Here is a 25,692-nt window from a genome sequence, read left to right on the forward strand (position 1 = left end):
CAATCCACCCAGCCTGCACATCTTTAGGGTAGTAAGAACTGCCAATGCTGGAGTCAGAGATAACACAGTACGGAACTGGAGGAACACGGCAGGCTAGGCAGCATTAGAGGAGCAGTAAAGTTGATGTTTCGGGTTGGGACCCTTCTTCAGAAATGCGCATCATTGGACTGTGGAAGCAAACCAGTGCAACCGGAGGAAACCCACACAGACACGGGGGGAATGTGCAAACTCCACACAGACAGTCACCTGAGGGTTGAATCGAACCCATGTCCCTGGCACTGTGAGGTAGCATTGCTAACCACTGACCCACTGTGCCACTCACTTATTAGCCTTCCTCTATTTCTCATCTGCATAATGCCTCCTGTTGACAATTCAAAAACAATGGATTAGTTTCTGCATGTATGTTTATAACATCCAGTTCTACCTCACCAATAATTCCTTCAATCAGTACTAAATGAGTTGAAATTTTCTTTAAATCCTCCTGTTTCAGACCCCTAACTATTGACTCCATCTCGCACCTTGCATCTGAGACTACACCAAAATGATCACAACTTTGTTGTTACATCTGACCCCCTAGTTGACCTTACAACCACATTCACATTATCTTAAGACCACTTATTTCCACTTCTGCAACTTTACCTGACTTCAATCTTATCAGCTCATCTGCTGCTGAAACCTTCCTTCATGCCTTTGGTATTGCTGATGGATTCTCCCATCACTTAAACACAAAAAAACAGAACTCTAACAAACATGCTTTCTAACTGTACAGAATCTTCTGTACATTTTCTGTGTTTGCAGTGTTCAAAGCTTTGTTCAAATCACAGATGCTGCCAGACCTGCTGAGCTTTCCAGCAACATCTGTTTTTGTTCGAGATTTGCTCCCTGTCAGTTTGTAAATGTGAATAAGGATGCAGTCTTGCAACACAGCATTCTGGTCACAGATAAGGTTGAAGAGATGATAAAATGTGAGGCTGGATGAACACAGCAGGCCAAGCAGCATCTCAGGAGCACAAAAGCTGACGTTTCGGGCCTAGACCCTTCAGCATTCAAGTACAAAGGGGTTAACATGGTTAGGAAACTGACTCATCTCTTCAACCTAGAGATAATGGGAACTGCAGATGCTGGAGATTCCAAGATAATAAAATGTGAGGCTGGATGAACACAGCAGGCCAAGCAGCATCTCAGGAGCACAAAAGCTGACGTTTCAGGCCTAGACCCTTCATCAGAGAGGGGAATGGGATGAGGGTTCTGGAATAAATAGGGAGAGAGGGGGAGGCGGACCGAAGATGGAGAGAAAAGAAGATAGGTGGAGAGGAGAGTATAGGTGGGGAGGGGATAGGTCAGTCCAGGGAAGACGGACAGGTCAAGGAGGTGGGATGAGGTTAGTAGGTAGGAGATGGAGGTGCGGCTTGGGGTGGGAGGAAGGGATGGGTGAGTGGAAGAACAGTTTAGGGAGGCAGAGACAGGTTGGACTGGTTTTGGGATGCAGTGGGTGGAGGGGATGAGCTGGGCTGGTTGTGTGGTGCAGTGGGGGGAGGGGATGAACTGGGCTGGTTTTGGGATGCGTTGGGGGAAGGTGAGATTTTGAAGCTGGTGAAGTCCACGTTGATACCATTGGGCTGCAGGGTTCCCAAGCGGAATGAGTTGCTGTTCCTGCAACCTTCGGGTGGCATCATTGTGGCACTGCAGGAGGCCCATGATGGACATGTCATCTAAAGAATGGGAGGAGAGTGGAAATGGTTTGCGACTGGGAGGTGCAGTTGTTTATTGCGAACCGAGCGGAGGTGTTCTGCAAAGCGGTCCCCAAGCCTCCGCTTAGTTTCCCCAATGTAGAGGAAGCCACACTGGGTACAATGGATGCAGTATACCACATTGGCAGATGTGCAGGTGAACCTCTGCTTAATATGGAAAGTCATCTTGGGGCCTGGGATAGGGGTGAGGGAGGAGGTGTGAGGGCAAGCGTAGCATTTCCTGCGGTTGCAGGGGAAGGTGCCGGGTGTGGTGGGGTTGGTGGGCAATGTGGAGCGAACAAGGGAGTCACGGAGAGAGTGGTCTCTCCGGAAAGCAGACAAGGGTGGGGATGGAAAAATGTCTTGGGTGGTGGGGTCGGATTGTAGATGGCGGAAGTGTCAGAGGATGATGCGTTGTATCCGGAGGTTGTTGGGGTGGTGTGTGAGAACGAGGGGGATCCTCTTTGGGCGGTTGTGGCGGGGGCGGGGTGTGAGGGATGTGTTGCGGGAAATGCGGGAGACGCGGTCAAGGGCGTTCTCGATCACTGTGGGGGGAAAGTTGCGGTCCTTGAAGAACGTGGACATCTGGGATGTGCGGGAGTGGAATGCCTCATCGTGGGAGCAGGTGCGGCGGAGGAATTGGGAATAGGGGATGGAATTTTTGCTGGAGGGTGGGTGGGAGGAGGTGTATTCTAGGTAGCTGTGGGAGTCAGTGGGCTTGAAATGGACATCAGTTACAAGCTGGTTTCCTGAGATGGAGACTGAGAGGTCCAGGAAGGTGAGGGATGTGCTGGAGATGGCACAGGTGAACTGAAGGTTGGGGTGGAAGGTGTTGGTGAAGTGGACGAACTGTTCGAGCTCCTGTGGGGAGCAAGAGGTGGTGCCGATACAGTCATCAATGTAACGGAGGAAGAGGTGAGTTCTATGAGTGTTTTGTGCTTCTCTGGAAACTGGCTATATATTTTCATTGTTATCAAATCAAATTTGGATCTTCTGTTTAACAAATTCTAAGGCCTCAGATGGTAGGTGGTATCCTTGATTTTTTTCCAAAATCATCAACGGCAGTATTGCCCTTCAGGAAATCAACAATTCCCAGCATGTGACTAATTTCTATTCTCATTCTTATCTCTTAGCAATGACTTTAAGAAAAGGTTACATCAAGCATAGTTTGTGGCTTGACTCCTTGCTGCAACAACTTAGATTTTGCCTACAAAGACATTATACTTCTGAGTGATAATGGGAACTGCAGATGCTGGAGAATCCAAGATAATAAAATGTGAGGCTGGATGAACACAGCAGGCCCAGCAGCATGCTCCTGGGATGCTGCTGGGCCTGCTGTGTTCATCCAGCCTCACATTTTATTATCTTGTACTTCTGAGGATCTGTTTGAAAGCCAACATTTTATACCCCTAAGCAAGCTGGTCAAGCAACATCCTGAGCTCTCTGTCACATACAGTAACATAGTCCGATATATTTCAAGTTTTTGAATCTAAGGTGCATCCATGTTGTTTTCAGTTTAGAGCCACAGTGTCATACAACTTGGAAACAGACTTCGGTCCAACCAGTGCATGCCAACCATAAATCCAAACTAAACTAGCCCCACATGACTGCTCTTGAGCTTATTTCTCCAAAGCTTTCTTATTCATGTACTTCCCTAAGTAGCTTTTACATGTTGTAACTGTACCCACATCAACCACTTCCTGTGGAAGTTCATTCCACACACAAATCTCTTTCTGTGTAAAATAATTGTCCCTCGTGTCTTTTTTAAATCTTTCTCCTGTGACCTTAAAAATATGCCTCCTAGTCTTGAAACCCATCATCCTCAGGAAAAGACACCTTGTCTATACTCCTCATGATTTAAAAACCTCGATAAGTTTACTCCTCAACCTCCTCTGCTCCAGTGAAAATAGTTCCAGCTTACCCAGCCTTTCCTTATAACTAAAACCCTCAATTCCTGACAAAATCATGGTAAATTTATTCTTTATAATAGACTTCCAGCTTAATTAAATTGTCCCTATAACAGGGCAACCAGAACTGGACACTATTTCGGAAGAGCCCTCACCAACATCCCATACAACCTCAACATAACATAATGTTTGACTGCTTGCTCTTGGTTAGATCAAACTCTTTGTGTTTAGAGATGAGTTGGTCATTGGAATTTGCATTGCCAATATGGTGGTGTCCCAGTATACCTCCTGTCCATATATTACAGTCTGCAGCAAGGCAAGCAATTCACCAAGGCTGATGAGTTTGTCCTGATGGAGTAGGTTAGGGTTCTGTAATTATCTTGCTGAGATCATCATACTGTTTTCTTCGATCTTATTTGTATGTGTTATTCTTGAAGTGTAGGCCCTATCAAATGTTGTATATTGCAAGTTTATTGGACCCTGGATGGCTTGGTCAAGCTTGCATGCCAATTCAAATTAATTGTCAAAATCCATGTCTGAGGGTTGAGGTTGGTCCTTGGGATTTCCAATGTGGTAGAATGTGTAGCCTGTATCAACTGCATCACATTGAAACTTGCCTGCGAACTGTATTTCACTTGAGACAGTTACATGGATGTCATATCCATCCAACATTCTGGCAATGAGGGCTGTTCTGCATGCTGGCCTCGTATTGTTGTCTAGAAGTGTTCGTACATTCCATAGACCAATTTTCATACAGTAACTAGCAGTCTTATTGTTTATATCTCGACCACAGTGAATTTGTAACCATTCAGAATTGGTAACCTGGCAGGTACAGGTAAACAAGGAGATGTTTAGGGTTTCTGTGTCTGTTCTTTCCCCAGATTGGGGAAGAGAATGCTGTACCCATAAATTGGGTCTTTTTTTTTGCTACAGTAGGGTACAAATTCCGCATCTGCTCCGATCTTTGGAGTGTGTCCATCACTCTGCGGCCACCTGTGTGCAGACTTGTGACTGAAGACTGTCAATAGCGTTCTCTACCTGTCCCCATCATCACTTGAACTTTGCCACAAGCTATGAGTGACTACAAGAGCTGGTCAAAAGGGTGGGATCTCAGTGGAGTGTAACTCACATCCTGACTCCCCAAAGTTTGTCCAACAACTACAAGGCACAAGTCAGTAAATATGATGCAATATTCTCCACTTGCCTGGGTAAATGCAACCTCAACAAATTTGAAGAAGCTTTGCACTATGCAGGACAAAACAACCTGTTCAATTAAAATCCTCTCTACCAGAACTCGCAGTACTGTTCTTTGTACTTTAATATATCGACACCCTCCACCATACATGTATTGTACCATCAACAAGATGCACTGCAGATACACAACAAGGCTCTGTCAACAGCACATACCAAACTGCAGCCTCTACCATCCACAAGGACAGGAGCATCAGATGCATCAGGACAACACTACCTGTATATTTCCGTCCAAACTATACTCCATCCTGACATAGAACTATTTCAGCGGTCCTGCACGGTTACTAGTCAAAAGTCCTAGAAATTCTTTCCTTACACACTGTGGATGTGCATGAGCTGCAATAGTCCAAAATCCTCACCATCGCTTTCTTAAGGGAAGTTAGAGATGGAAAATAAATGCCAGTGATGGCTACATTCCATGAATGAATAAATAATGAATATAATAAATAATTTGAATTAGAGTCATAGAAATGCACAGCACAGAAACAGACCCTTCAGTCCAAGGTGTCTGTGCTGAACAGATAGTCTAGATAAATCTAGTGCCATTTGCCAGCATTTGGCCCAAATCCCGCTCAACCCATACATATACCCACCTAGATGCCTTGTAAATGTTGAAATTGTATCAAACTCCACCACTTTTTCTGGCAACTCACTACATACGCGCACCACCCACTGCATGAAAAAGTTGCCCCTCAGGTCCCTTTTAAATCTTTTCCCCTCTCACCTTAATCCTGTTCCCTCTAATTTTGGACTCCTCCACCATGGGGAAAAGACCTTGCCTGTTTACCCTATCCAAGCCTGTCATGATTTTATAAACCTCTATAAGGTCCCCCTTCAGCCTTCGACACTCCTGGGAAAATAGGACCAGCTTATTCAGCCCCTTCCTTTCGCTCAAACCTGGCAACATCTTTGTAAATCTTTTCTGAACCCTTTCAAGTTTCACAGCGTCCTTCCTAAAGCAGGGAGACCAGAAGTACACACAGTATTGGCCTAACCAATTCCTGCACAGCTGCAACACGATCTTTCAACTCTCGTGCTCAATGCACTGAATAAAGGCAAGCATACCAAATGCCTTCATCACGATCCTATCTGCCTGTGACTCCACTTTCAAGGAATTATGAACTACATTCAAGGCCTCCATTCAGCAACACTCCCCAGGATGTTACCATTAAGTGTATAAGTCCTGTCCTGATTGGCCTTTCCAAAATGTAGCACCTCACATTTATCTAAATTAAACTCCTTGGCACCTTGGCACATCTGATCAAGATCCCATTGTACTCTGAGGTAACCTTCTTCACTGTCAACTATACCTCTAATTTTGGTGTCATCTGCGAACTTACTAACCACACCTTCTATGTTCACATCCAACGATTGATTTGCTTTATTACTTATGGCATCCATTTATTCCACATCATTATTACCTCTTGGTTTAGAACGCGACACTGCTGAAATCTGTGATTACCTCATGGGAGCTGTCTATTCAGCTCAACTTTATATGTTTACAAACTAAATCAAAACTGTTCAATGTTAATTTCTCAATTATCCACAAATGTTACTGATTTATGTAATATGCATTTCTCCCCAAACTCGTGAATGTATTTTATGGCTCTCTTCATTTATTCAGCTGAATGGTGAGGTTTCCAACACTTCCTCCTACCTTGAAATGACACAAATTCCATAAATCTGCTGGAAGTCCATTGTACCAGATGTACACCGTTACATTACTGAATGGTTAAAATCAAAAGCATTGCACTCAAATTTTCCATTTTACTCACGTAAGATTCTTGATTAATAGTGCACATCTATAAATAGTAACATCTTGATGTGTGTCACTTAAATGGACGGTGAAATGAATGTTAAAAACAAACAATTTCTACAATTGCATCTTTGTTTCTGTAGCATTACTATTTGCTTCAAACTGCAATATTTTGAATTTTTTTCTTTAACTAGCTACCTTTTTAAAATACATTTTTCATTGTTCCCTGTTTTAAGAGCACATTTTAATCTTTGCTGAATCTCACACTGGTTTTATGTTTCTCCAGCCTTTCTGACGTTCTTTGGAATTGCCAGTATTGGTTTGAGCTGCCTGATTGCCCTGTTTCTATACCACGTAGTGTTTGGCATCCAGTACCTGGGCATCTTAAATGGAGTGGCAGCCTTTGTCATTGTGGGTATTGGTGAGTGATCTGTCAATAGTTTCATTTGCTGTGCATCTTTAACTTCAGGAGGTGAATATATTCATTGGAAAATCTGAGCAGGTCTTTGGAGAGAAATCAGGGTTAACATTTTGGGTCCAGTGACCCTTCCCCAGAGTGAATGGTAACTAAGGTCAAGTTGTTTTTTATGCAGAAGATAGAGTGTGGGATGGGGTACAAAATAAACAATAGGCACAAATAGAGCCCAAAGAGACAGAAGGACAGTTGGACAGACAAAGGAATGAATAATGATCAGTCTAGGAGAATGAATAGCTATCAATGGGGACTATCAGTGGCTAACAATGGGGTTGTGTGTAATAGCAGACCACGTGATAGCCAGGCTTGGTGTGTGGCGGTTGGGGTAAGGACATGGGAGAAGGTGAGTCAGCCCTAAACTTGTTGAACTAGTCAGTCCAGAAAGCTGTAGAGTTTCCAAGTGGAAATGGAGACACTGTTCTTCCAACTTGCTGGAGCATTGACCAGGGAACAAGGTAATGAGTTGAAACAATCATTCTCCTAGGCTGATCATTATTCACTCCTTTGTCTGTCTAACTGTTCTTTCTCTTTGAGTGCTACCTCTAACTATCGTTTATTCCTTGCCTGTTTTCTGCATAAGAAACAACTGTTTCCTAGTTACCATCAGTTCTGAGAAAGGGTTACTGTACCTGAAATTTAAACTCTGATTTCTGTACACAGTTGTTGCCAGACCTGCTGAGATTCTCCAACAATTCCTGTTTTCCAGTATCTGCAGTTATTTCGGTTTTTATTTTGAATATTTTCATTTATAGTTTGCAAATCAGTAAAAGATAAGCGTTTACATTTAAAAAGGGGAAAAAAAGGATTCTAAGTTTACTATACAAATGAACAAGCTCTTAACTTAATTGTTCTACTGTTATCTAGTCCTATTTCCTTCTTCATATTCCTCCAAGTGAGTGAAGTTAATGAATAGAACACTGGCCATTATAGAACCAATTATCAGCATCAAATCAAAGGCTAGGCAACGCTATTCAAAATCCTTCAATATAGCTCAGTCCCAAACTTGTGAAAATCTCTCTGTCACTAGAAAATCTCTATTCTATGTTGGCTTACCTGTGACCTCTGTAAGTGACCACCCACTTAATATCAATTTGAGTTCTTGTTTTGGCCTATGTGTCTGTGTCCACTGGAAATTATTGTCCATACTGACTCATATTTACCTTTACAAAGCTGAAGGTGTCTGTTTCTAATATAAATAACAGAGACAATGTTGACTGTGTAATCTCAAAATATTGTTGAAAAATGACCCACTTTGTTTAAACCTTCTATTTTGATCTCATCATTGAAATGCAAAATAAAGGGAGAACAACATTTATACTGTATGAGAGGAAAGTGCTGATCACTTGGCAAGTCAACTCTGGTTACTGTGTTGCCACGAAGAGTGCACCAATTAATAATCAGTGGCAGTTAACTGCTAAACATTGTTCAAATTTTAAATAAAATGGATTCACTGGTTGGTCAAGATATTAACCTAAGAATGGAAGCAGTGAATGGCTGTCATATATTTTGTTAACTGTGCCAATTTAGGATTGCCGGTCAGGCTTTCAGTTGTGTACTTAGGTGTGCTGAAGCGAAGTATATTAACACATGGGATCTTATCTTTGATTAATTGCAGCTAACTGTTCATCTGTACATAACTGAGTGCCTCACTGTCATGTGCACCTGAGGAAACTGCTCAAAGTTTCCATTGCTCTGGCTAATCGTGTTAACAATCTAACATCGAGCAGCTGTTCACTGATAATAAATGATCTGTGAGTGCCATTTAAATAAATCATCAACCAAACTGTATCATAATACTGACCCCACCATTATTAAAAAAATGATTCATGGGCTGTTATCTCTTCAGAATCTTAAGTACTAGGGAATCAAATAGATTTATCATTTGTTGGGTAATTCATTTTGCACGCATGTGCCTCGTATATGCAGTAGGTATTGTCGTTGTTATGTCTTTTGGCAGATCAGTTATATACCGTTAAGGGACATGCCTATAATGTCATTATCATACCTTGCCATCCAGCTTAATGCTTTGAAGCTATCCATCCACATTTTACTAAGCCCTATTCACTTGCAAATCCCTATAAATTATTTTACTCAAAACCCTATCATTATTTGAAATCTTGCTGTTCTTTTGAATGGTGCATCTGTGTGAACTGCCTCTTGCAACTATTTAAAAGGGTTAATCCATTTAAAATAAATCTCTGTTCAACCAACTTGACATAAGAATATCATCCAAGTGCTTTGACATAAAATGAAGACTTTCAATCTTTTGAAATGGTCAAAGGCCAATTTTATTTTAGAAGAGCGAAATACTGCCGATGTAGGAAATCTGAAACAAAAGCAGAAAGTGTTGGAGAATCTCAGCAGGTCTGGCAGCATCCATGCAAAGAGAAATAGAGTTAACATTTCGAGTCAGATATGACTGAAGTTCTGCTGTGAAGAAGAGCCATACTGAACACAAAAGGTGAATTCTGTTACTCTTTCCACAGATTCTGCCAGACCTGATGAGGTTTTCTAGCATTTCCTGTGTGTGTTTCAGTTTTTTTTTACATTTGTTGTTTTTTTCAGTTAAATGTTGTATTTTCAGGAGTGGATGATGTCTTTGTGTTCATCAATACTTTCCGGCAAGCAAGTCACCTTCACGACCCACAGGAGAGGATGATTCATACCATTAAAACAGCAGGGAAAGCCACATTTTTCACCTCATTCACCACAGCTGCTGCCTATGCAGCAAATATATTTTCCCAGGTCAGTTATTTATAACAAACTTCATGCTGTGTATAATACACTAATTTCTTCTTTTTTTCATGATTCAGATACTCCACTGTTTCTTTCTGTTGCATGGAAATGTTTGTTTACAATGTCAAACTCAAGGGCTTTTTTTTATTCAAGGGATTGAGGCATTGACTAAAATCCATTAATTAGGTGAAACAGGATGTTTACAATGGCTATTTCAAAATCCCCATGTATTATTTTTCACTTACTAAGTTATAGTTATTTTTAATTAACCTGTTCAGATATTTATGTACCTGTGTACAGCAAATGGGACTCATTCCTGGCCAGTAGTACAGACACTAACACTGCACCTCTAGACCCCTTTATTTGATTGTTATTCCATAACACAACTGAAATTGGCTTGTTCTACCTGTCCAATTTGCAGCAGCATGCATTAGTTTAATACCAGCATATTTTTAAAGTTTAAAGAGTTGATGGTTGATTTCAGACCATGACTGAACCGTCATATCGGTTTGAAAGCTAAATGTCTCCTTTGATTTCAAATCGGCTTTCTCCATTCTTATATCCTTTTGAAACAGTCTTGAAACCTGCTTTTCTAATCTAGTCCATACCTCTGTTATCTTTCTCTGTGACTGTTCCAAGTGAGCCCTGATTGGCTTCTCATAGAACACTCTTCATTAGGTCATCACAAACTCTGCAATCCATGGTCTAACTTACACTACTGCCTGTTCACCTATTAGCAATGTACTCAACAGCCTACATTAACTGCCAGCTAAGCAACAATTTGAAATTGTCATTCATGCTTTAAAATTGCTGTATCTCCTTGAACTTTTAATGCTATAAAAATATGAGATATCCAAACTCCTCACTTCTAGCCTTGTGCACAATCCTGATTTTGTTTGCTGCACCATTCTCAGCTGTGCTTTCAGCTTCCAAGGCCCAAAGGCCCAGAACCCCCTCCACAACTCTTTCCCCTCCTCGCCCACATTTTCCAACTTTTTGACTTAACTTCCGTAACATCTGCTTAAGTAACTCTGATTCATACTTTGTTTGTAGATAATTTCTGAATGACATAATACAACTTCTGACCCTGTTAATAGGTCTATATAAATACACGTTGTTGTTATATGAGGCTTAAATCCTACACAAAAGTGACTGACTTAATTATCCTGTGAGGTGGCATAGCAAGTCATTTAATATCAAACTGCTACCTATGCAGGCCACTGTCACCTTCTCAAGGCAGCTTGGGATGAGCAATAAATAACAATTTTGTATGTGACACTTATTTTCCAAGAAGGAATTTAAAAACCTGTATGTCAACTTTGTTTCAGTTTGTTCGGGTACTATGTAAGTTGCTCAATTTGTGTTCAGAAACTCAGCACCTGTCCATCAATTAATAATTAGATAGAATAGTAATGTATAAATTGAATTTGAATGCATAACATATGGAGGGTATTAATTGAATGCCTGCTTAATCACCTGTGTAAGTAGAAGATCTTTAGTTTGAATCTCTATTGCCTCTCTCAATCTTTTCTGAAGAGCCAAAGTGGCATCTTGTGACACAGTGGTAGCATCGGTGTTTCTGGGCCAGAAAATTTAGGTTCAAATCCCCTCAAAGGTTGTAATTTCTACAGAGTTGAGACTTAATAGGTCAATAAATCATAAGGAGAAAGAGACAATCAGTGGTATAGTAGACTCATGAGATATGTACTTTGGATAAATTAATTCTAAGTAAAGACTCGGCTATGATTTCTTTCTTCACCACTGTCTTGCTGGAATATAATATAGGCATGTATATTTCACCTGTCAATTTGTCTTTTACTTTTTGTTGATGTTTGGAATATGTTGTTTGAAAGTAACATTTCTGGAATTATTAATGTGAAGAATATTAATGTTGGATGATTGTTTTTAATTTAGTTACCAGCATCAGTAATCAAAATAGTTTAATTCAAGGCAAAGCTCCCTCTTTGTTACTCCAGTTTAATGCCTTACTTCATTACTTGGGTGATACTTCATTTTCTCCAATAGCATGTAGTTATTTTCCAGATCCAGCCACAAACTTGACCTCATTGAACAATCTGTTAGTTTACCCCTAAATAATCAGTACATTTACACCCTCCAGGAAATGTAATGCATACCCAAAGACAAATTTCGTGTACAAACCTTCGTGTCAGCAGGATAGGAAACCAACCCAGTTAGGTTTGAACTGAAGAGAGCATGATGAGCTATAACTCAGATTATTCCACTTTCAGTATCGATTCATGGCCCATTTGACCTGTGTTACTGTTTTTGATCTTTAATAATAATAATAATAATGTTTCTGTTCTCTTCCTTCCTAGATCCCAGCTGTCCATGACTTTGGACTGTTCATGTCTTTGATAGTTGCTTGCTGCTGGATGGCTGTTCTGTTCCTTATGCCAGCAGCACTTTGTATTTGGAGCCTGTACATCTCCCCTCTAGATGCATCCTGCTACTCCAGGTAGAGGCAGTTTTTTTTAAAGTCTCTCTTTTGTATTCATGTGAGCTGGAATGTAATGTTGTTGTTGTGCTTTTAGAAGTCAGTAAACTTTGTAATGAGGAAGGTCATGTAGTGCAATGGTTTACATCCCTGTCTCTGAGAGGGTCTGGAATATACTTTATATAATATGGCCAAACAAGTTGAGTACCAACCTTAGAAGATCCTCTAAGAAAAACCAATGGCAGACGCCAAAAGCAGGAGGAAAACCTGGTCTTTTAGAAATGCATATGCCACAACAACTTAGATTCAAAGCGATTTGTAACACACCTTCACAATATGTCGTAATGTTGATATTGTTGTTCTGTAAGATCTAACCTCCACCTGAATACATTAAGAACAATTATCCTGCTCAGTAAGCATGAGCAACTAAGCCATAAAGGGCCCAAATTCCATTCTCAAATTTATGGTGAAGGTGATAGAATCATTAGTATATCAGCAAATGAACAATTACTGTGACAATGCAACACTATGAGCGTCAGCCTAGGTATTATACTCAAGGATTGGCCTTGAACACACCTAAATTAAAGATGACAAGCTTATCACTTGAGCAAAGATGATGTACAAGTTAGTCTTATTATAATATATTATAAGCTGTGTGCTAATAAAGTACTATACTTAATGCATTTCCTTTAGCACCCAGTCATGGGCAGTAACAGTGGCAGAGCTATAAGCAATGCTTTACATCCATTAATATAACATTACTTGCCTTCATAATAGCATTCCATTCTGCATCTCTAGAAATGTTTCCATTTCCGCCAATTGATGTTCTTCTCAAGCTGACTTCTTGAACTGTTCATGTTCGATTATTGGATAAAATGAAGGCAGGCTTGTTGTTAATGCCTCCCATGATGGAACATGTGCTGATGAAACCTGACTCTACACTCGCTGTAGTAACAGTGTAGAGCTGGAGGAACACAGCAGGCCAGGCAGCATCAGAGGAGCAGGAAAGCTGACATTCTACATCGGGACTCTTTTTCAGCTTTCCTGCTCCTTTGATGCTGCCTGGCCAGCTGTGTTCCTCCAGCTCTACACTGTGTTATCTCAGACACTAGCATCGGCAGTTCATACTATCTCTACTTCACTGTAATCTGTCTTGCCACTGTCACTGTTGTGAGACTTGTGATCTGACATTCAGTCCTGTCACCTGCAATTTCCTTCAATCAAACACTAGGAAAATCAAATTTTCACCATCTTCCACACGTCACAATTCTGTTTGACAGTTTTCATTCAATTCTGTGTCCTGGTCAAGATTAAACCATATTTCTTACAAACCGATTTGATAACGTTAAGCACCCAACCTGAGATCCTCTCCATTACAAAGATCACTTATTTCCATTTCTGCAATATCACCTATCCTTGTCCCTACCTCATTTTATCTTCTGCTGAATCCTCAAGGTTTTGTTGCGCCAACTATTACACTAGTCTGTCGATCCTCCGTGCTCTAGAAATTTCAGGACACTGAAACTCTGTTTGTATTAGCCTCATTCACCCATCAGCTCTGTGCTTGATAAGCTGCATGGCATCTGGTCCACATACTGCTCAAGTTTAAAATTGTCTTCCTTGTGTTCATATTGGTCTATCGCCTTGTGTCTATCTTTTCAACTTCAGTCTTGTAAAACATGACGTAAATTCTACCTCTTTATCCCTGATCTAGTTCCTTGTCCTAATATGCCCTTCAACTTGCTGTCAGTATTTTGTCAGATTTTTATCTATTTAAATTCGGACACATTTTATATTAAAGACTTAAGACCCTGTGTAGTTTCAAACTGCTAAAGCATCAAGAGAACACATTTTTAACAATAGCCAGAGATAAATTCTTCTAATGGATCTATTGAACTACATAACAGCTAACCTGAAAGACCAAAAGCTGGTTGATGCACTGTACATAGGATGAATCAAATAGCAGATCCATTTGTAAGATTTTGATGTATACAAGCCCTTTCATTTGTATTATCTATAAAAATTGTATGCAAAAAGCAGTAGTAAGGGTGAGGACTTGGATTGTTTTAGAAACCAGCAAAGGACCACAAACTATATAAAAATCGAAAACTAACTAGAATAAGAGGCCTCCTACCCTCCCTCGACCTCTTCATCTCCAACTGCCGTCGAGACATTAACCGCCTCAACCTCTCCACCCCCTCACCCACTCCAACCTCTCCCCCGCAGAACGGGCAGCCCTCCGCTCCCTCCGCTCCAACCCCAACCTCACCATCAAACCCGCAGACAAGGGTGGCGCAGTGGTAGTATGGCGTACTGACCTCTACATCGCCGAGGCCAGACGCCAACTCTCCGACACCACCTCCTACCGCCTCCTCGATCATGACCCCACACCCGAGCACCAAACCATCATCTCCAACACCATTCATGACCTCATCACCTCAGGGGACCTCCCACCCACAGCCTCCAACCTCATTGTTCCCCAACCCCGCACGGCCCGTTTCTATCTCCTTCTCAAAATCCACAAACCTGCCTGCCCTGGTCGACCCATCGTCTCAGCCTGCTCCTGCCCCACCGAACTCATCTCCACCTATCTGGACTCCATTTTCTCCCCTTTGGTCCAGGAACTCCCCACCTATGTCCGTGACACCACCCACGCCCTCCACCTCCTCCAGGACTTCCAATTCCCTGGCCCCCAACACCTCATATTCACCATGGACGTCCAGTCCCTGTACACCTGCATTCCGCATGGAGATGGCCTCAAGGCCCTCCGCTTCTTCCTGTCCCGCAGGCCCGACCAGGCCCCCTCCACCGACACTCTCATCCGCCTAGCGGAACTCGTCCTCACACTCAACAACTTCTCTTTTGACTCCTCCCACTTCCTACAGACTAAGGGGGTGGCCATGGGCACCCGCATGGGCCCCAGCTATGCCTGCCTCTTTGTAGGTTACGTGGAACAGTCCATCTTCCGCACCTACACAGGCCCCAAACCCCACCTCTTCCTCCGGTACATTGATGACTGTATCGGCGCCGCCTCTTGCTCCCCAGAGGAGCTCGAACAGTTCATCCACTTCACCAACACCTTCCACCCCAACCTTCAGTTCACCTGGGCCATCTCCAGCACATCCCTCACCTTCCTGGACCTCTCAGTCTCCATCTCAGGCAACCAGCTTGTAACTGATGTCCATTTCAAGCCCACCGACTCCCACAGCTACCTAGAATACACCTCCTCCCACCCACCCTCCTGCAAAAATTCCATCCCCTATTCCCAATTCCTCCGCCTCCGCCGCATCTGCTCCCACGATAAGACATTCCACTCCCGCACATCCCAGATGTCCAAGTTCTTTAAGGACCGCAACTTCCCCCCCACGGTGATTGAGAACGCCCTTGACCGCGTCTCCCGCATTTCCCGCGACACATCCCTCACACCCCGCCCCCGCCACAACCGCCCCAAGAGGATCCCCCTCGTTCTCACACACCACCCTACCAACCTCCGGATACAACGCATTATCCTCCGACACTTTCGCCATTTACAATCCGACCCCACCACCCAAGACATTTTTCCATCCCCACCCCTGTCTGCTTTCCGGAGAGACCACTCTCTCCGTGACTCCCTTGTTCGCTCCACACTGCCCTCCAACCCCACCACACCCGGCACCTTCCCCTGCAACCGCAGGAAATGCTACACTTGTCCCCACACCTCCTCCCTCACCCCCATCCCAGGCCCCAAGATGACATTCCACATTAAGCAGAGGTTCACCTGCACATCTGCCAATGTGGTATACTGCATCCACTGTACCCGGTGCGGCTTCCTCTACATTGGGGAAACCAAGCGGAGGCTTGGGGACCGCTTTGCAGAACACCTCCGCTCGGTTCGCAACAAACAACTGCACCTCCCAGTCGCAAACCATTTCCACTCCCCCTCCCATTCTCTTGATGACATGTCCATCATGGGCCTCCTGCACTGCCACAATGATGCCACCCGAAGGTTGCAGGAACAGCAACTCATATTCCGCCTGGGAACCCTGCAGCCATATGGTATCAATGTGGACTTCACCAGTTTCAAAATCTCCCCTTCCCCCACTGCATCCCTAAACCAGCCCAGTTCATCCCCTCCCCCCACTGCACCACACAACCAGCCCAGCTCTTCCCCCCCACCCACTGCATCCCAAAACCAGTCCAACCTGTCTGTGCCTCCCTAACCGGTTCTTCCTCTCACCCATCCCTTCCTCCCACCCCAAGCCGCACCCCCAGCTACCTACTAACCTCATCCCACCTCCTTGACCTGTCCATCTTCCCTGGACTGACCTATCCCCTCCCTACCTCCCCACCTACACCCTCTCCACCTATCTTCTTTGCTCTCCATCTTCGGTCCGCCTCCCCCTCTCTCCCTATTTATTCCAGTTCCCTCCCCCCATCCCCCTCTCTGATGAAGGGTCTAGGCCCGAAACGTCAGCTTTTGTGCTCCTGAGATGCTGCTTGGCCTGCTGTGTTCATCCAGCCTCACATTTTATTATCTTGGAATCTCCAGCATCTGCAGTTCCCATTATCTCTAGAATAAGAGTAAACTTGCCACGGATATTTAAAAAATAATATTTTAAGAGCTTTTAAAAGTAGGAGTGTAGCTAAAGTGAATATAAGTTCCTTACAGGTTGTGACAGGACAAAATATTATGGAAGATGGAGAAGAGGTAGAGACATTGACCAAATCGTTTGCACCTAGCCTCACAGTAGAAGACGCAAATGACGTAACAGAAAGAGAGGAGGGGGGAAAATACTGGAGAAACCTAAAATTAATATCTGACAAATCTATAGGACTCGACCCCTAAATCCTAAGATTCTAAAGGAGATGACGAAACAAAATCCCTAAATTCTAAAAAGGTCCTAGCAAATTAGAATTCAGCACATGTAAAACCACAATTCAAGAGAGGAAGTAGGCAAAAGCAGGAAACTTTAAGCCTGAGATAGTAGGAACTACCAATGCTGGTGAATCTGAGATAACACGGTGCGAAGTTAGATGAACACAGCAGGCCAAGCAGCATCAGAGGAGCAGGAAAGTTTGACGTTTCAGTTCTTGACCCTTAAGAAGGGTCTCGACCCGAAATGTCAAACTTTCCTGCTCTGATGCTACTTGGCCTGCTGTGTTCATCCAGCTTCACACCGTGTTAACTTCAAGCCTGACATCAGTTATCAGGAGAATGTTAGAATCAATTATAAAGAAATTTTAAGGACATAGAACAGCACAGTACAGGCCCTTCAGTTCACAATGTTGTGCTGACCTATTGCCCTGTTAAGATCAAACTACTCTGCATACTCTACATTTTACTATCCTCCATATGCCTATCCAAGAATAGCTTAAAAGGCTCTCTAATGTGACTCCACTACCACTGCCAGCAGTGCATTCCACACGCCTACCACTCTGTTTAAAAAACCTACCTCTGACATCTCCCTTTATACCTTCCTCCGATCACCTTAACATTATGCCCCCTCATAATAGTGATTTCTGCCCTGGGAGAAGTCTCTGGCTATCCACTCTATCTATGCCTCTCATCATCTTGTACACGTCTATCAAGTCACCTCTCATACTTCTTCACTCCAATGAAGAAAAGCCCTAACTCCCTCAACCTTTCCTCATAAGACCTGCCCTCCAGTCCAGGCAGCATCCTGGTAAATCTCCTGTATGTCCTCTCTAAAGCTTCCACATCCTTCCTATAATGAAGCGACCAGAGCTGAACACAATATTCCAAGATAACAAGGTGTAGAGCTGGATGAACACAGCAGGCAAAGCAGCAGCTTAGGAGCAGGAAAGCTGATGTTTCGGACCTAGACCCTTCATCAGAAAAGGAGATATAATAATAATATAAAAGGAAATCCAAATCCTTCTACAAGCATTAAACAGTAAAAGAATGACCCTACTCATTCTTCAACCAATCAGAGACCAAAAAGGGGATTCTACGTGGAGGCAAAGGGAATAATTGTGGTGTTAAATCAATATCTTGCATTTTTTTATACAAAAGAAGAGGACTCTGCTCAAGTCATGGTGACAGAGGAGGGAACTTTGACATCAGAGGTTCATGATTGACCAGGAAGAAGTCTTGCCCAGGCACTGGGACCAAATGAAATGCATCAAGGATTTTGAAGGAAGTGTTGGTTTAAATTGTTGAAGCAGTGGCCATATTTTTCTCAATCTTCCCTTTATTCAAGAGGTCCCAGAAGACTAGGAAATTATATACATTACAGCCTTGTTCAAGTAAAGTTGTAAGAATGATCCCAGAAATTACAAACCAGTTGGTTTAATGTCAATGAAGAAGAAATTCCCACAAATAGTTCAGGATAGAATTAGTGGTTACATAGAAAAAGGTGGGATGATTAGAAAGAATCACCACAGGTTTATGAAGGGAAATTCATGTCTGACTAACTTGCTGGAGTTTTTTGAAGAGATAACAGAGCATTGATGAAGATAATGCTGTTGACATGGTATAAATGGATTACCAGAAGGCTCTTGAAACAGTCCCAAACAACAAACTTGGGTGGAAACTTATAGGTTGTAGTATAAAAGGGATAGTTTCAACATGAGGTCAAAATTAGTTGAGTTTTGGGAGCAGAGAATAAAGATCAATAGACATTTTTCAGCCTTCAGGAAGGTTTGTATTGGTGTTCCCTACAGGTCCGTATTGGAACCTTTTACAACTGTTGTAGTTCTTCCATGTGTTCTCTAATTGCCTATCCACCAACACCCCTTCAAATAATGTTCCCCAATTTATTATTGCCAGCACATGTCTCATAGCATCGTAGTTTCCTTTATTTAGGTTTGGGACCCTAGTCTAAATCAACTACTTCACTCTCCATCTTAATTAAGAATTGAATGATATAATGGTTACTCTTCCCCAAGGGCCTTTGCACAGCTAGATTGCCAGTTATTCATTTGAGGCTGTGGATTAGCCTTGATTGTACTGAGCAGCAGAACAGACTTAAAGAATCTTTATGGTATACTCGTGCTATTTATTATGTTCTTACGCTAATCTATTTGAGAGCAGTTGGGAGTTCTTTCACTGTCATTTACAAAATTCTTCCCTGAATAAACATTACCATAACTAAATTACTGTTCATACATCTTGCTGTTTTTTTTCTGGCAACTCCCACTACATAGAGTACCTGTTCTTGCCAGAATAACAATAATGATTCCATTTCCAAGTAGTCAGATGAGTGAAGTGTTTTTGGCTGCTTTATAAGGAATATGAAAATATAGTAATGCAATTTCTTTTCTCTCCCATTGCCACATCTTCAACCACAAAATAGTAATTCTGATTTTCCATTGTAAAATCAAACATCAGATCTTCCATGAGCTGCTTCTGTAAGAATCTCAAACCAAGAGCCACATTATTCTCTTGTCCCCATCCAAGGAAACAGGAATGAACCACATGCAATAACATGTTAGGGATCACTAAAGGCCAATGGTGTTTTTGAAATACTTGTCCAGCAAAAGAATAGGTGGACAAGTTGTTAAAGTACAGCAAGGTATTCTTATCTGAAATTAATTGTCTTTTAGAATTCTGGAAGTAGATTCATTGGTCACTTCAAAGGCAAAATAGGTTAGATGTGAAAAATATTTCAGTACATAGCAAATGAGCAGAAAGTAAATTATACCAAGAACGGGCACAGGCACAAAAGGCAGATGGCTTCTTTCAGTGATAGTAGGAATTGCCGATGCTAGAGAATCTGAGAATACAAGGTGTAGAGCTGGATGAACACAGCAGGCGAAGCAGCATCGGAGGAATAGGAAAGCTGATGTTTCGGGTCTGGACCCTTCTTCATAAATTTCTGAAGAAGGGTCCAGACCCGAAACATCAGCTTTCCTGCTCCTCTGATGCTGCTTGGCCTGCTGTGTTCATCCAGATCTACACCTTGTTATCTCTGCCTTCTTTCTGTGCTGTTTAATCCCGGAGTTGCTAAATGCCTCCTTTAAGTCAAAAACCCAATGTCTTAAATATTGAGTTTTAAGTGTGATGTCGTGCAATGAGATGACTGAGTTCAGTCTATTTCATTAACACATCACTGATAGAAGTTTCAGTGCTATTGAAAGTCAGATTTATTCTCCAGGAGCAACTGTTAGACCAGGTGCCACATGAGCTCTTCAGTTGCTTGTTTGGCAATATATTATTGGAGGGAGAGGGAGATGCCTAATCCAAAGAAGGTCAATTTGAAGAAAGACAAGAGTTTATACACTGAATAAATTGTCAAATTTCAGGTAGCAGTAGTAGTCAGAAAAGTCTATTGAATGCTGTGTTCAGACATGCACTAGTTATGTGGGTCCTATTGACCTTTTAGAGACCAATTAACTGAATGTGGAATCTACTCATTAATGGCAGTTAAATCACTTAACGACTGAAAGACTTATCATATTCTAATGACCCAAAGTGTGAGTAGAAGATTTATAACAGGTTTGAAATCGGCGGTATAAAATAATTATTTTTGTAGCTCAAAAGGAGGAATAATTCTGGTGAAGAAGAGATCTGATGTGCATTTTAGAATGTCTCTCCAGATGCCTATTTCCCCCTTTGAGTGTCATTCAATTTGATACGAATTCTTTGATCATTTTCTGTACAATTCCTGAAATTATAGAATCCCTGCAGTGTGGAAGCAGGCTATTTTGGTCTACTGAGACCACACAGACCGTACAGAGTTATCCCATCCAGACCCATCCCATCCCTGTAACCCTCATTTCCTCGTGGCTAACCCACCTAATCTGCACATCCCTGAACATTACGGGCAATTTAGCATGGCCAATCCACTTGACCTTTGGACTGTGGGTGGAAACTGGAGCCCTGGAAGAAACCCATGCAGACATGGGGAGAATGTCTGTCTGTCTGTATGGAGATTGCACAGTCACCCAGTGGAAGTGAACCTGACTACCTGGTGTTGTGAGGCAGCAGTGCCATTTTGCTGTCCTAAAAGTGAAACAGCTCGGTTCATACCAAGTCTGTACAGTTTAAAAGGATGAAAATGTTTTTTGGACAGGTTGTTTTACGAATCACTTTGAAATAGTTTCTTGTTTTATTTTCATATGATATCATCACACATGAATCACAGTATATGTCACTCACTGGAACTTAAAATGGTTCACCTCTATAAGGATATATAGATGGAAGTACATAATATGGTGTTTTGCTGCACTGCTAACAAACTATTTCATTCTCCAAATCAATTCATTCTTCAAATCTAGGGCTCCTCCATATAAGAAATATATATTTCTACTTCAAAAATGGATTTTTGTGAAGTATTTTTAGCTCCATCTTTTAAATGTAGCTACAATTTTAAAAGGTAAAGGACTAAGCTTGTAGTATGAGTATTATAATTGCAGTAAATCTAACCCAAATTGTGACCAGCTTTGTCAGCATACCATTAGTATTTAGTTCCTGCTTTAGAAATGAGCTATCTTTAAAAATAATGAATAAGAGAGTCTGAACTTTTGAGTTACTAGCATTGAATTAATGCAGACTCTTCTTGCATTCAACTTTGTTAAATTACCTGTTTTGTTTTCTTATTTACTTGAAATATACTGTATTATTGCTGACAATCCCATTTGTCATTTTGGAAAATAATGAATTTAGAGGCAGGTACATGTGGAGTACTGTGTATAGTATTGGTCTCCTTGTTTAAGGAAGAATGAAAATGCCTGAAATCAAAGAAGATTTACTAGACTTAATGACTGGGTTGTTTTGTGAAGAAAAATTGGACAGGCTTGGCTTGTATCTGCTGGTGTTTTGAAAAGTTAAAAAGTGACTTGGTTGAAGCATAAAAGATCCTGAGGGGCCTTGAGAGGGTGCATGTGGAGAGGATCTATCTTCCTGTGGGAGAATCTAGAACCAGAAGTCACTGTGTAAAATTGAGGGGCAACTCACAAGGCAGAGGTGAGGAGACAAATTTTCAGTGTTGCCTTTTTATTGAACTCTCCTTCTAAAAGCAGTGGAAACAGGGTCTTAGTATATTTTTAACACAGCAAGGGATGAAATGTTATTGGGGATGGTTGAGAAGATAGAGTAATCAGATCAACCATTATCTTACCAAGTAAAGGAGTTAGCTCAAGGAACTGAGTGACCTGCTCCTGTCCCTATTATGTATGATTGTACATAACTTCACTGTACTGCCTTTCATTTCTCATAGTTTATTTGTAATTTAATGAAAATTTCCTATCTTTACTGCTTGTTGAAAGTGTCTCGATCCTGATAACTCTGTGACAAATGGACCATGGTTGTGGAAGGTCTGCACCTTAAGCCTGCCAAAAGCAACAACCAATTTAGTCCAAACATATGATACTGATTTGATTATATGCTGATGACTGTACATGCCAACATCTGAATACACTATCTTCCAGGAATGTGATATTATAATACATAGTCACTCAATTGGAATGAGCCTATATTATTTCCTTAAAGCTTGAGACAGCGTTTGCTACTTGCAGTCGGAGACAGCTGTAAGAAAGCCAAATTACTCAGCTCTTTACTTTTGCTTTAAATTTGTTATTTAATTCAACATTGTTTTCTATTTTCCACAAACAGAGAAGCTCATTAGACTATTACATTCCTTTTGAAGTACAAAGCACTTCAGGAAAAGAGATTCATCATGGCTCACAAGCACTGTTAAGATTATATTAGATAAAAGAGAAACTATTAATGTTGCTATAGAAATAGTAAGTCTGAAAATTGGGTGCATTTTAAAATTCAGCAAAGTAGGGCCAAGAAACTGATTTTTAGAAAAAGAAAATGTAACAGGATAGTGAGCATCAAAGGAATATCAAAAAGGATTGGAAAAGCTTCCATAGCTATGTGAAAAAGAAAAGGTTAACGAAGACAAATGTGAGCCCATTGCAAGTAAAGACAAGATGATAATTTATAACAGGAATAAGGAATTGTCCCCTACCTAGTTTAGCATGAGCAATGGTGGAAAAGTTGAGAAAATGCAAAGGAATATAAAAATCAAAATCTTGATTTCAAGAAAAGATTTCACTGTTTTCCCTTTGCATCTTAAATTGACACCTTTAGAATATTGCCATTGACTGGTGGCTGTTTTTTTTTGCATTTATGTCCCATTTAGTGGTCCAACTTGCTTTATTCACATGCCGCTTCTAATTCACCTTTTCCTCTTTGAGAAGCTAGATGGCACAGATTCCCAACATGCAAATTAGAGCCAAAATACCTGGACCTACAGCTTGCTGAATACTTGTTCCAACTATCGTCTAACTGTTTCTTTAGCACAATATCTCCGCCTGTTCCATGTCACCCATCCTCCTTGACTCTTCTTCCTTCCATTAGCAAGCCACCAGCCTCAGCTCAAGATGCTTCTTGCAACAAAGTCTCACACCACTTTTCCACATTTTGGAGATCAAGAACACCTACAATTTATATGCTTTTACCCAGTCATCTTATGCACAGGTAAGGCATGCATCTCATGCACTTGCACAGGATTCATCTATAGTTCTTCCTTAGCACACCCTAATTTTGCACTTACTTGGCTACAATTCTATGTGCTCAGAAGGCCATATGAAGTGACTTAGCGACTGCCAGTTTCTGTTTCACTGTCCCTGTAGGTCACGTTGATTTTCACTGCAAAGAATCTTCGGTGCTTTTACAGGCAGCTGGCCTCTTGCAATGCTTTTTAGTGCACAGAGAAAGCAACGAAACTAGTCACAGTTTGATGTGCTGAAGAGTCAAATGATGGACCCATCACTATTGACACCAAGCTGTGTCACCATCATAAATGCAGCAGTTTGTGCTATAAGTGCTTCAAGCTAACATAAGAGATAATGGGAACTGCAGATGCTGGAGAATCCGACATAACAAAAGTGTGGAGCTGGATGAACACAGCAGGGCAAGCAGCATCTTAGGAGCACAAAAGCTGATGTTTTGGTCCTAGACCCTACATCAGAAAATCAGTGCTTCAGGCTAAAGGCCATGCCTGAAAGTCAAAGAGTAGAAGCCCTTAATGGGGTGAAGGAGAGTATGGTCTGTCAGGAGAACTGCCACAGTTTGTCCAATTCCCATCCAAAGAACTGGCCACCAATCAGTGCTTGACCCTGCCAGATCCGGGGATTCATTTCCTTAGTCTAGGAATTGGGTCAGGTCTATTGCATCAAGTCCAGAGATTACAAGTTAGTTAGTCAGGGTGCTTTGGAGAGATAATTCTAGGGATTGGACTATGTTGTTGTGCCAAGTTTATTAAGGGGAAATGGCTAGTTGGTCTCAGACTTCTCAGGAGTAGTTGATAGAATCCTGGGAAAAGTTACAACTGAAGTCTCTGGAGACCTGTTGAGGCTGCTGTTTTGAGGGTAATTGTGGATTACAGGGTTGGTCTTCTTCGAATAGGAGGGACTGTGAACTCTGGGAGAGGTGTTATTATAGGTCACAGTCACACTGATTTCTATATGGGGAGAGATATCAATGGCATGGGAATTTCCTAAATCATGGTCTCCCTGGATAAAGTAGTGATGTTAATTGTAATATGAAAGGGCTCAACTGAAACTAAGAAAAACTGAAAAATCATGAGGTCCACAGGGATAGTCACATAAAAGGAAACATGTCACCTGGGGGGAATATTTTGTCTCACAGCTAAAGCCTGCAACTTGCTCACAGAAATACAAAACTGGAATCTTGTCATGTCAGATTGAATAACAACTATGCAATAACTACACAGGATGGCTGATATCCTATAAAAAGTGGGTGTAGTAAGTTATTCTCTTTCTTTGAGAGTGGAATAAATTCTTGGAATTTCAGGTCTTTCTATGGGCAAAAATAGTAATCTTGCCTCCACTGATTCTAGTAATGCTATCCATCTGACTTCAATTTGTACTTATTCCTGGAACAGCTGGATTATCCTTTTGAGGTAGATTTAAAAAGTCTGGCTTGTGTTCTCTAAAGTTTGATCTTTTTGAGGCATACAAAATTCTTTTAGGAATTCACAGTACAAGTTCTGGAAGGGTGTTTTTCCCTGGCTAGGTAGACTAGAATGTATAAACACAGCCTTGAAATAAAATGGAGGTGAGGAATTTGTTCACTCAGAATAGTGAATCTTTGAAATTTTCTGTCCTAGAAGGATGTAGAGGATCACTTATTGAGTATATTCAAGAGTGGATTCTAAAAATCTCTATATCACAGAATAAAATAATACAGGGAAAATGGTATTGATATAGAAGATGAGTCATGCTCAAGGTGAATCATAGATCAGACATGATGGACCAAATGGTCTACTCATAGTCTAATTTCCTACTACCAAACAGGTTTTTGTAGATTAGGTTAAATCCATTTATCTATCATTGTACCAGTCATGAGGCCCTTCCATTTTCAGAAATAAGAAACCCATTAGATTACTGTATAGTTCAGTGACAATCCA

At 41.6% G+C, this 25,692-nt stretch overlaps 1 protein-coding gene across 9 annotated transcripts in view; it reads left to right on the forward strand.

Moving 5' to 3' along the window:
- The window catches only part of disp3 (dispatched RND transporter family member 3), a 443,035-nt gene that overhangs the window by 298,640 nt on the left and 118,703 nt on the right, over positions 1-25,692 (forward strand). For 8 of the 9 annotated variants that reach the window (XM_059638078.1, XM_059638077.1, XM_059638084.1 and 5 more), the window contains 3 exons: positions 6,931-7,065; positions 9,704-9,864; positions 12,192-12,331. In XM_059638078.1, the coding sequence (XP_059494061.1) occupies positions 6,931-7,065; positions 9,704-9,864; positions 12,192-12,331 (436 nt within the window). The remainder of the gene's footprint in view (positions 1-6,930; positions 7,066-9,703; positions 9,865-12,191; positions 12,332-25,692) is intronic. The other variant, XM_059638085.1, reaches the window with a different exon arrangement.

This window comes from Stegostoma tigrinum, chromosome 28 (genome assembly GCF_030684315.1).
Source record: "Stegostoma tigrinum isolate sSteTig4 chromosome 28, sSteTig4.hap1, whole genome shotgun sequence".
Taxonomy (NCBI): domain Eukaryota; kingdom Metazoa; phylum Chordata; class Chondrichthyes; order Orectolobiformes; family Stegostomatidae; genus Stegostoma; species Stegostoma tigrinum.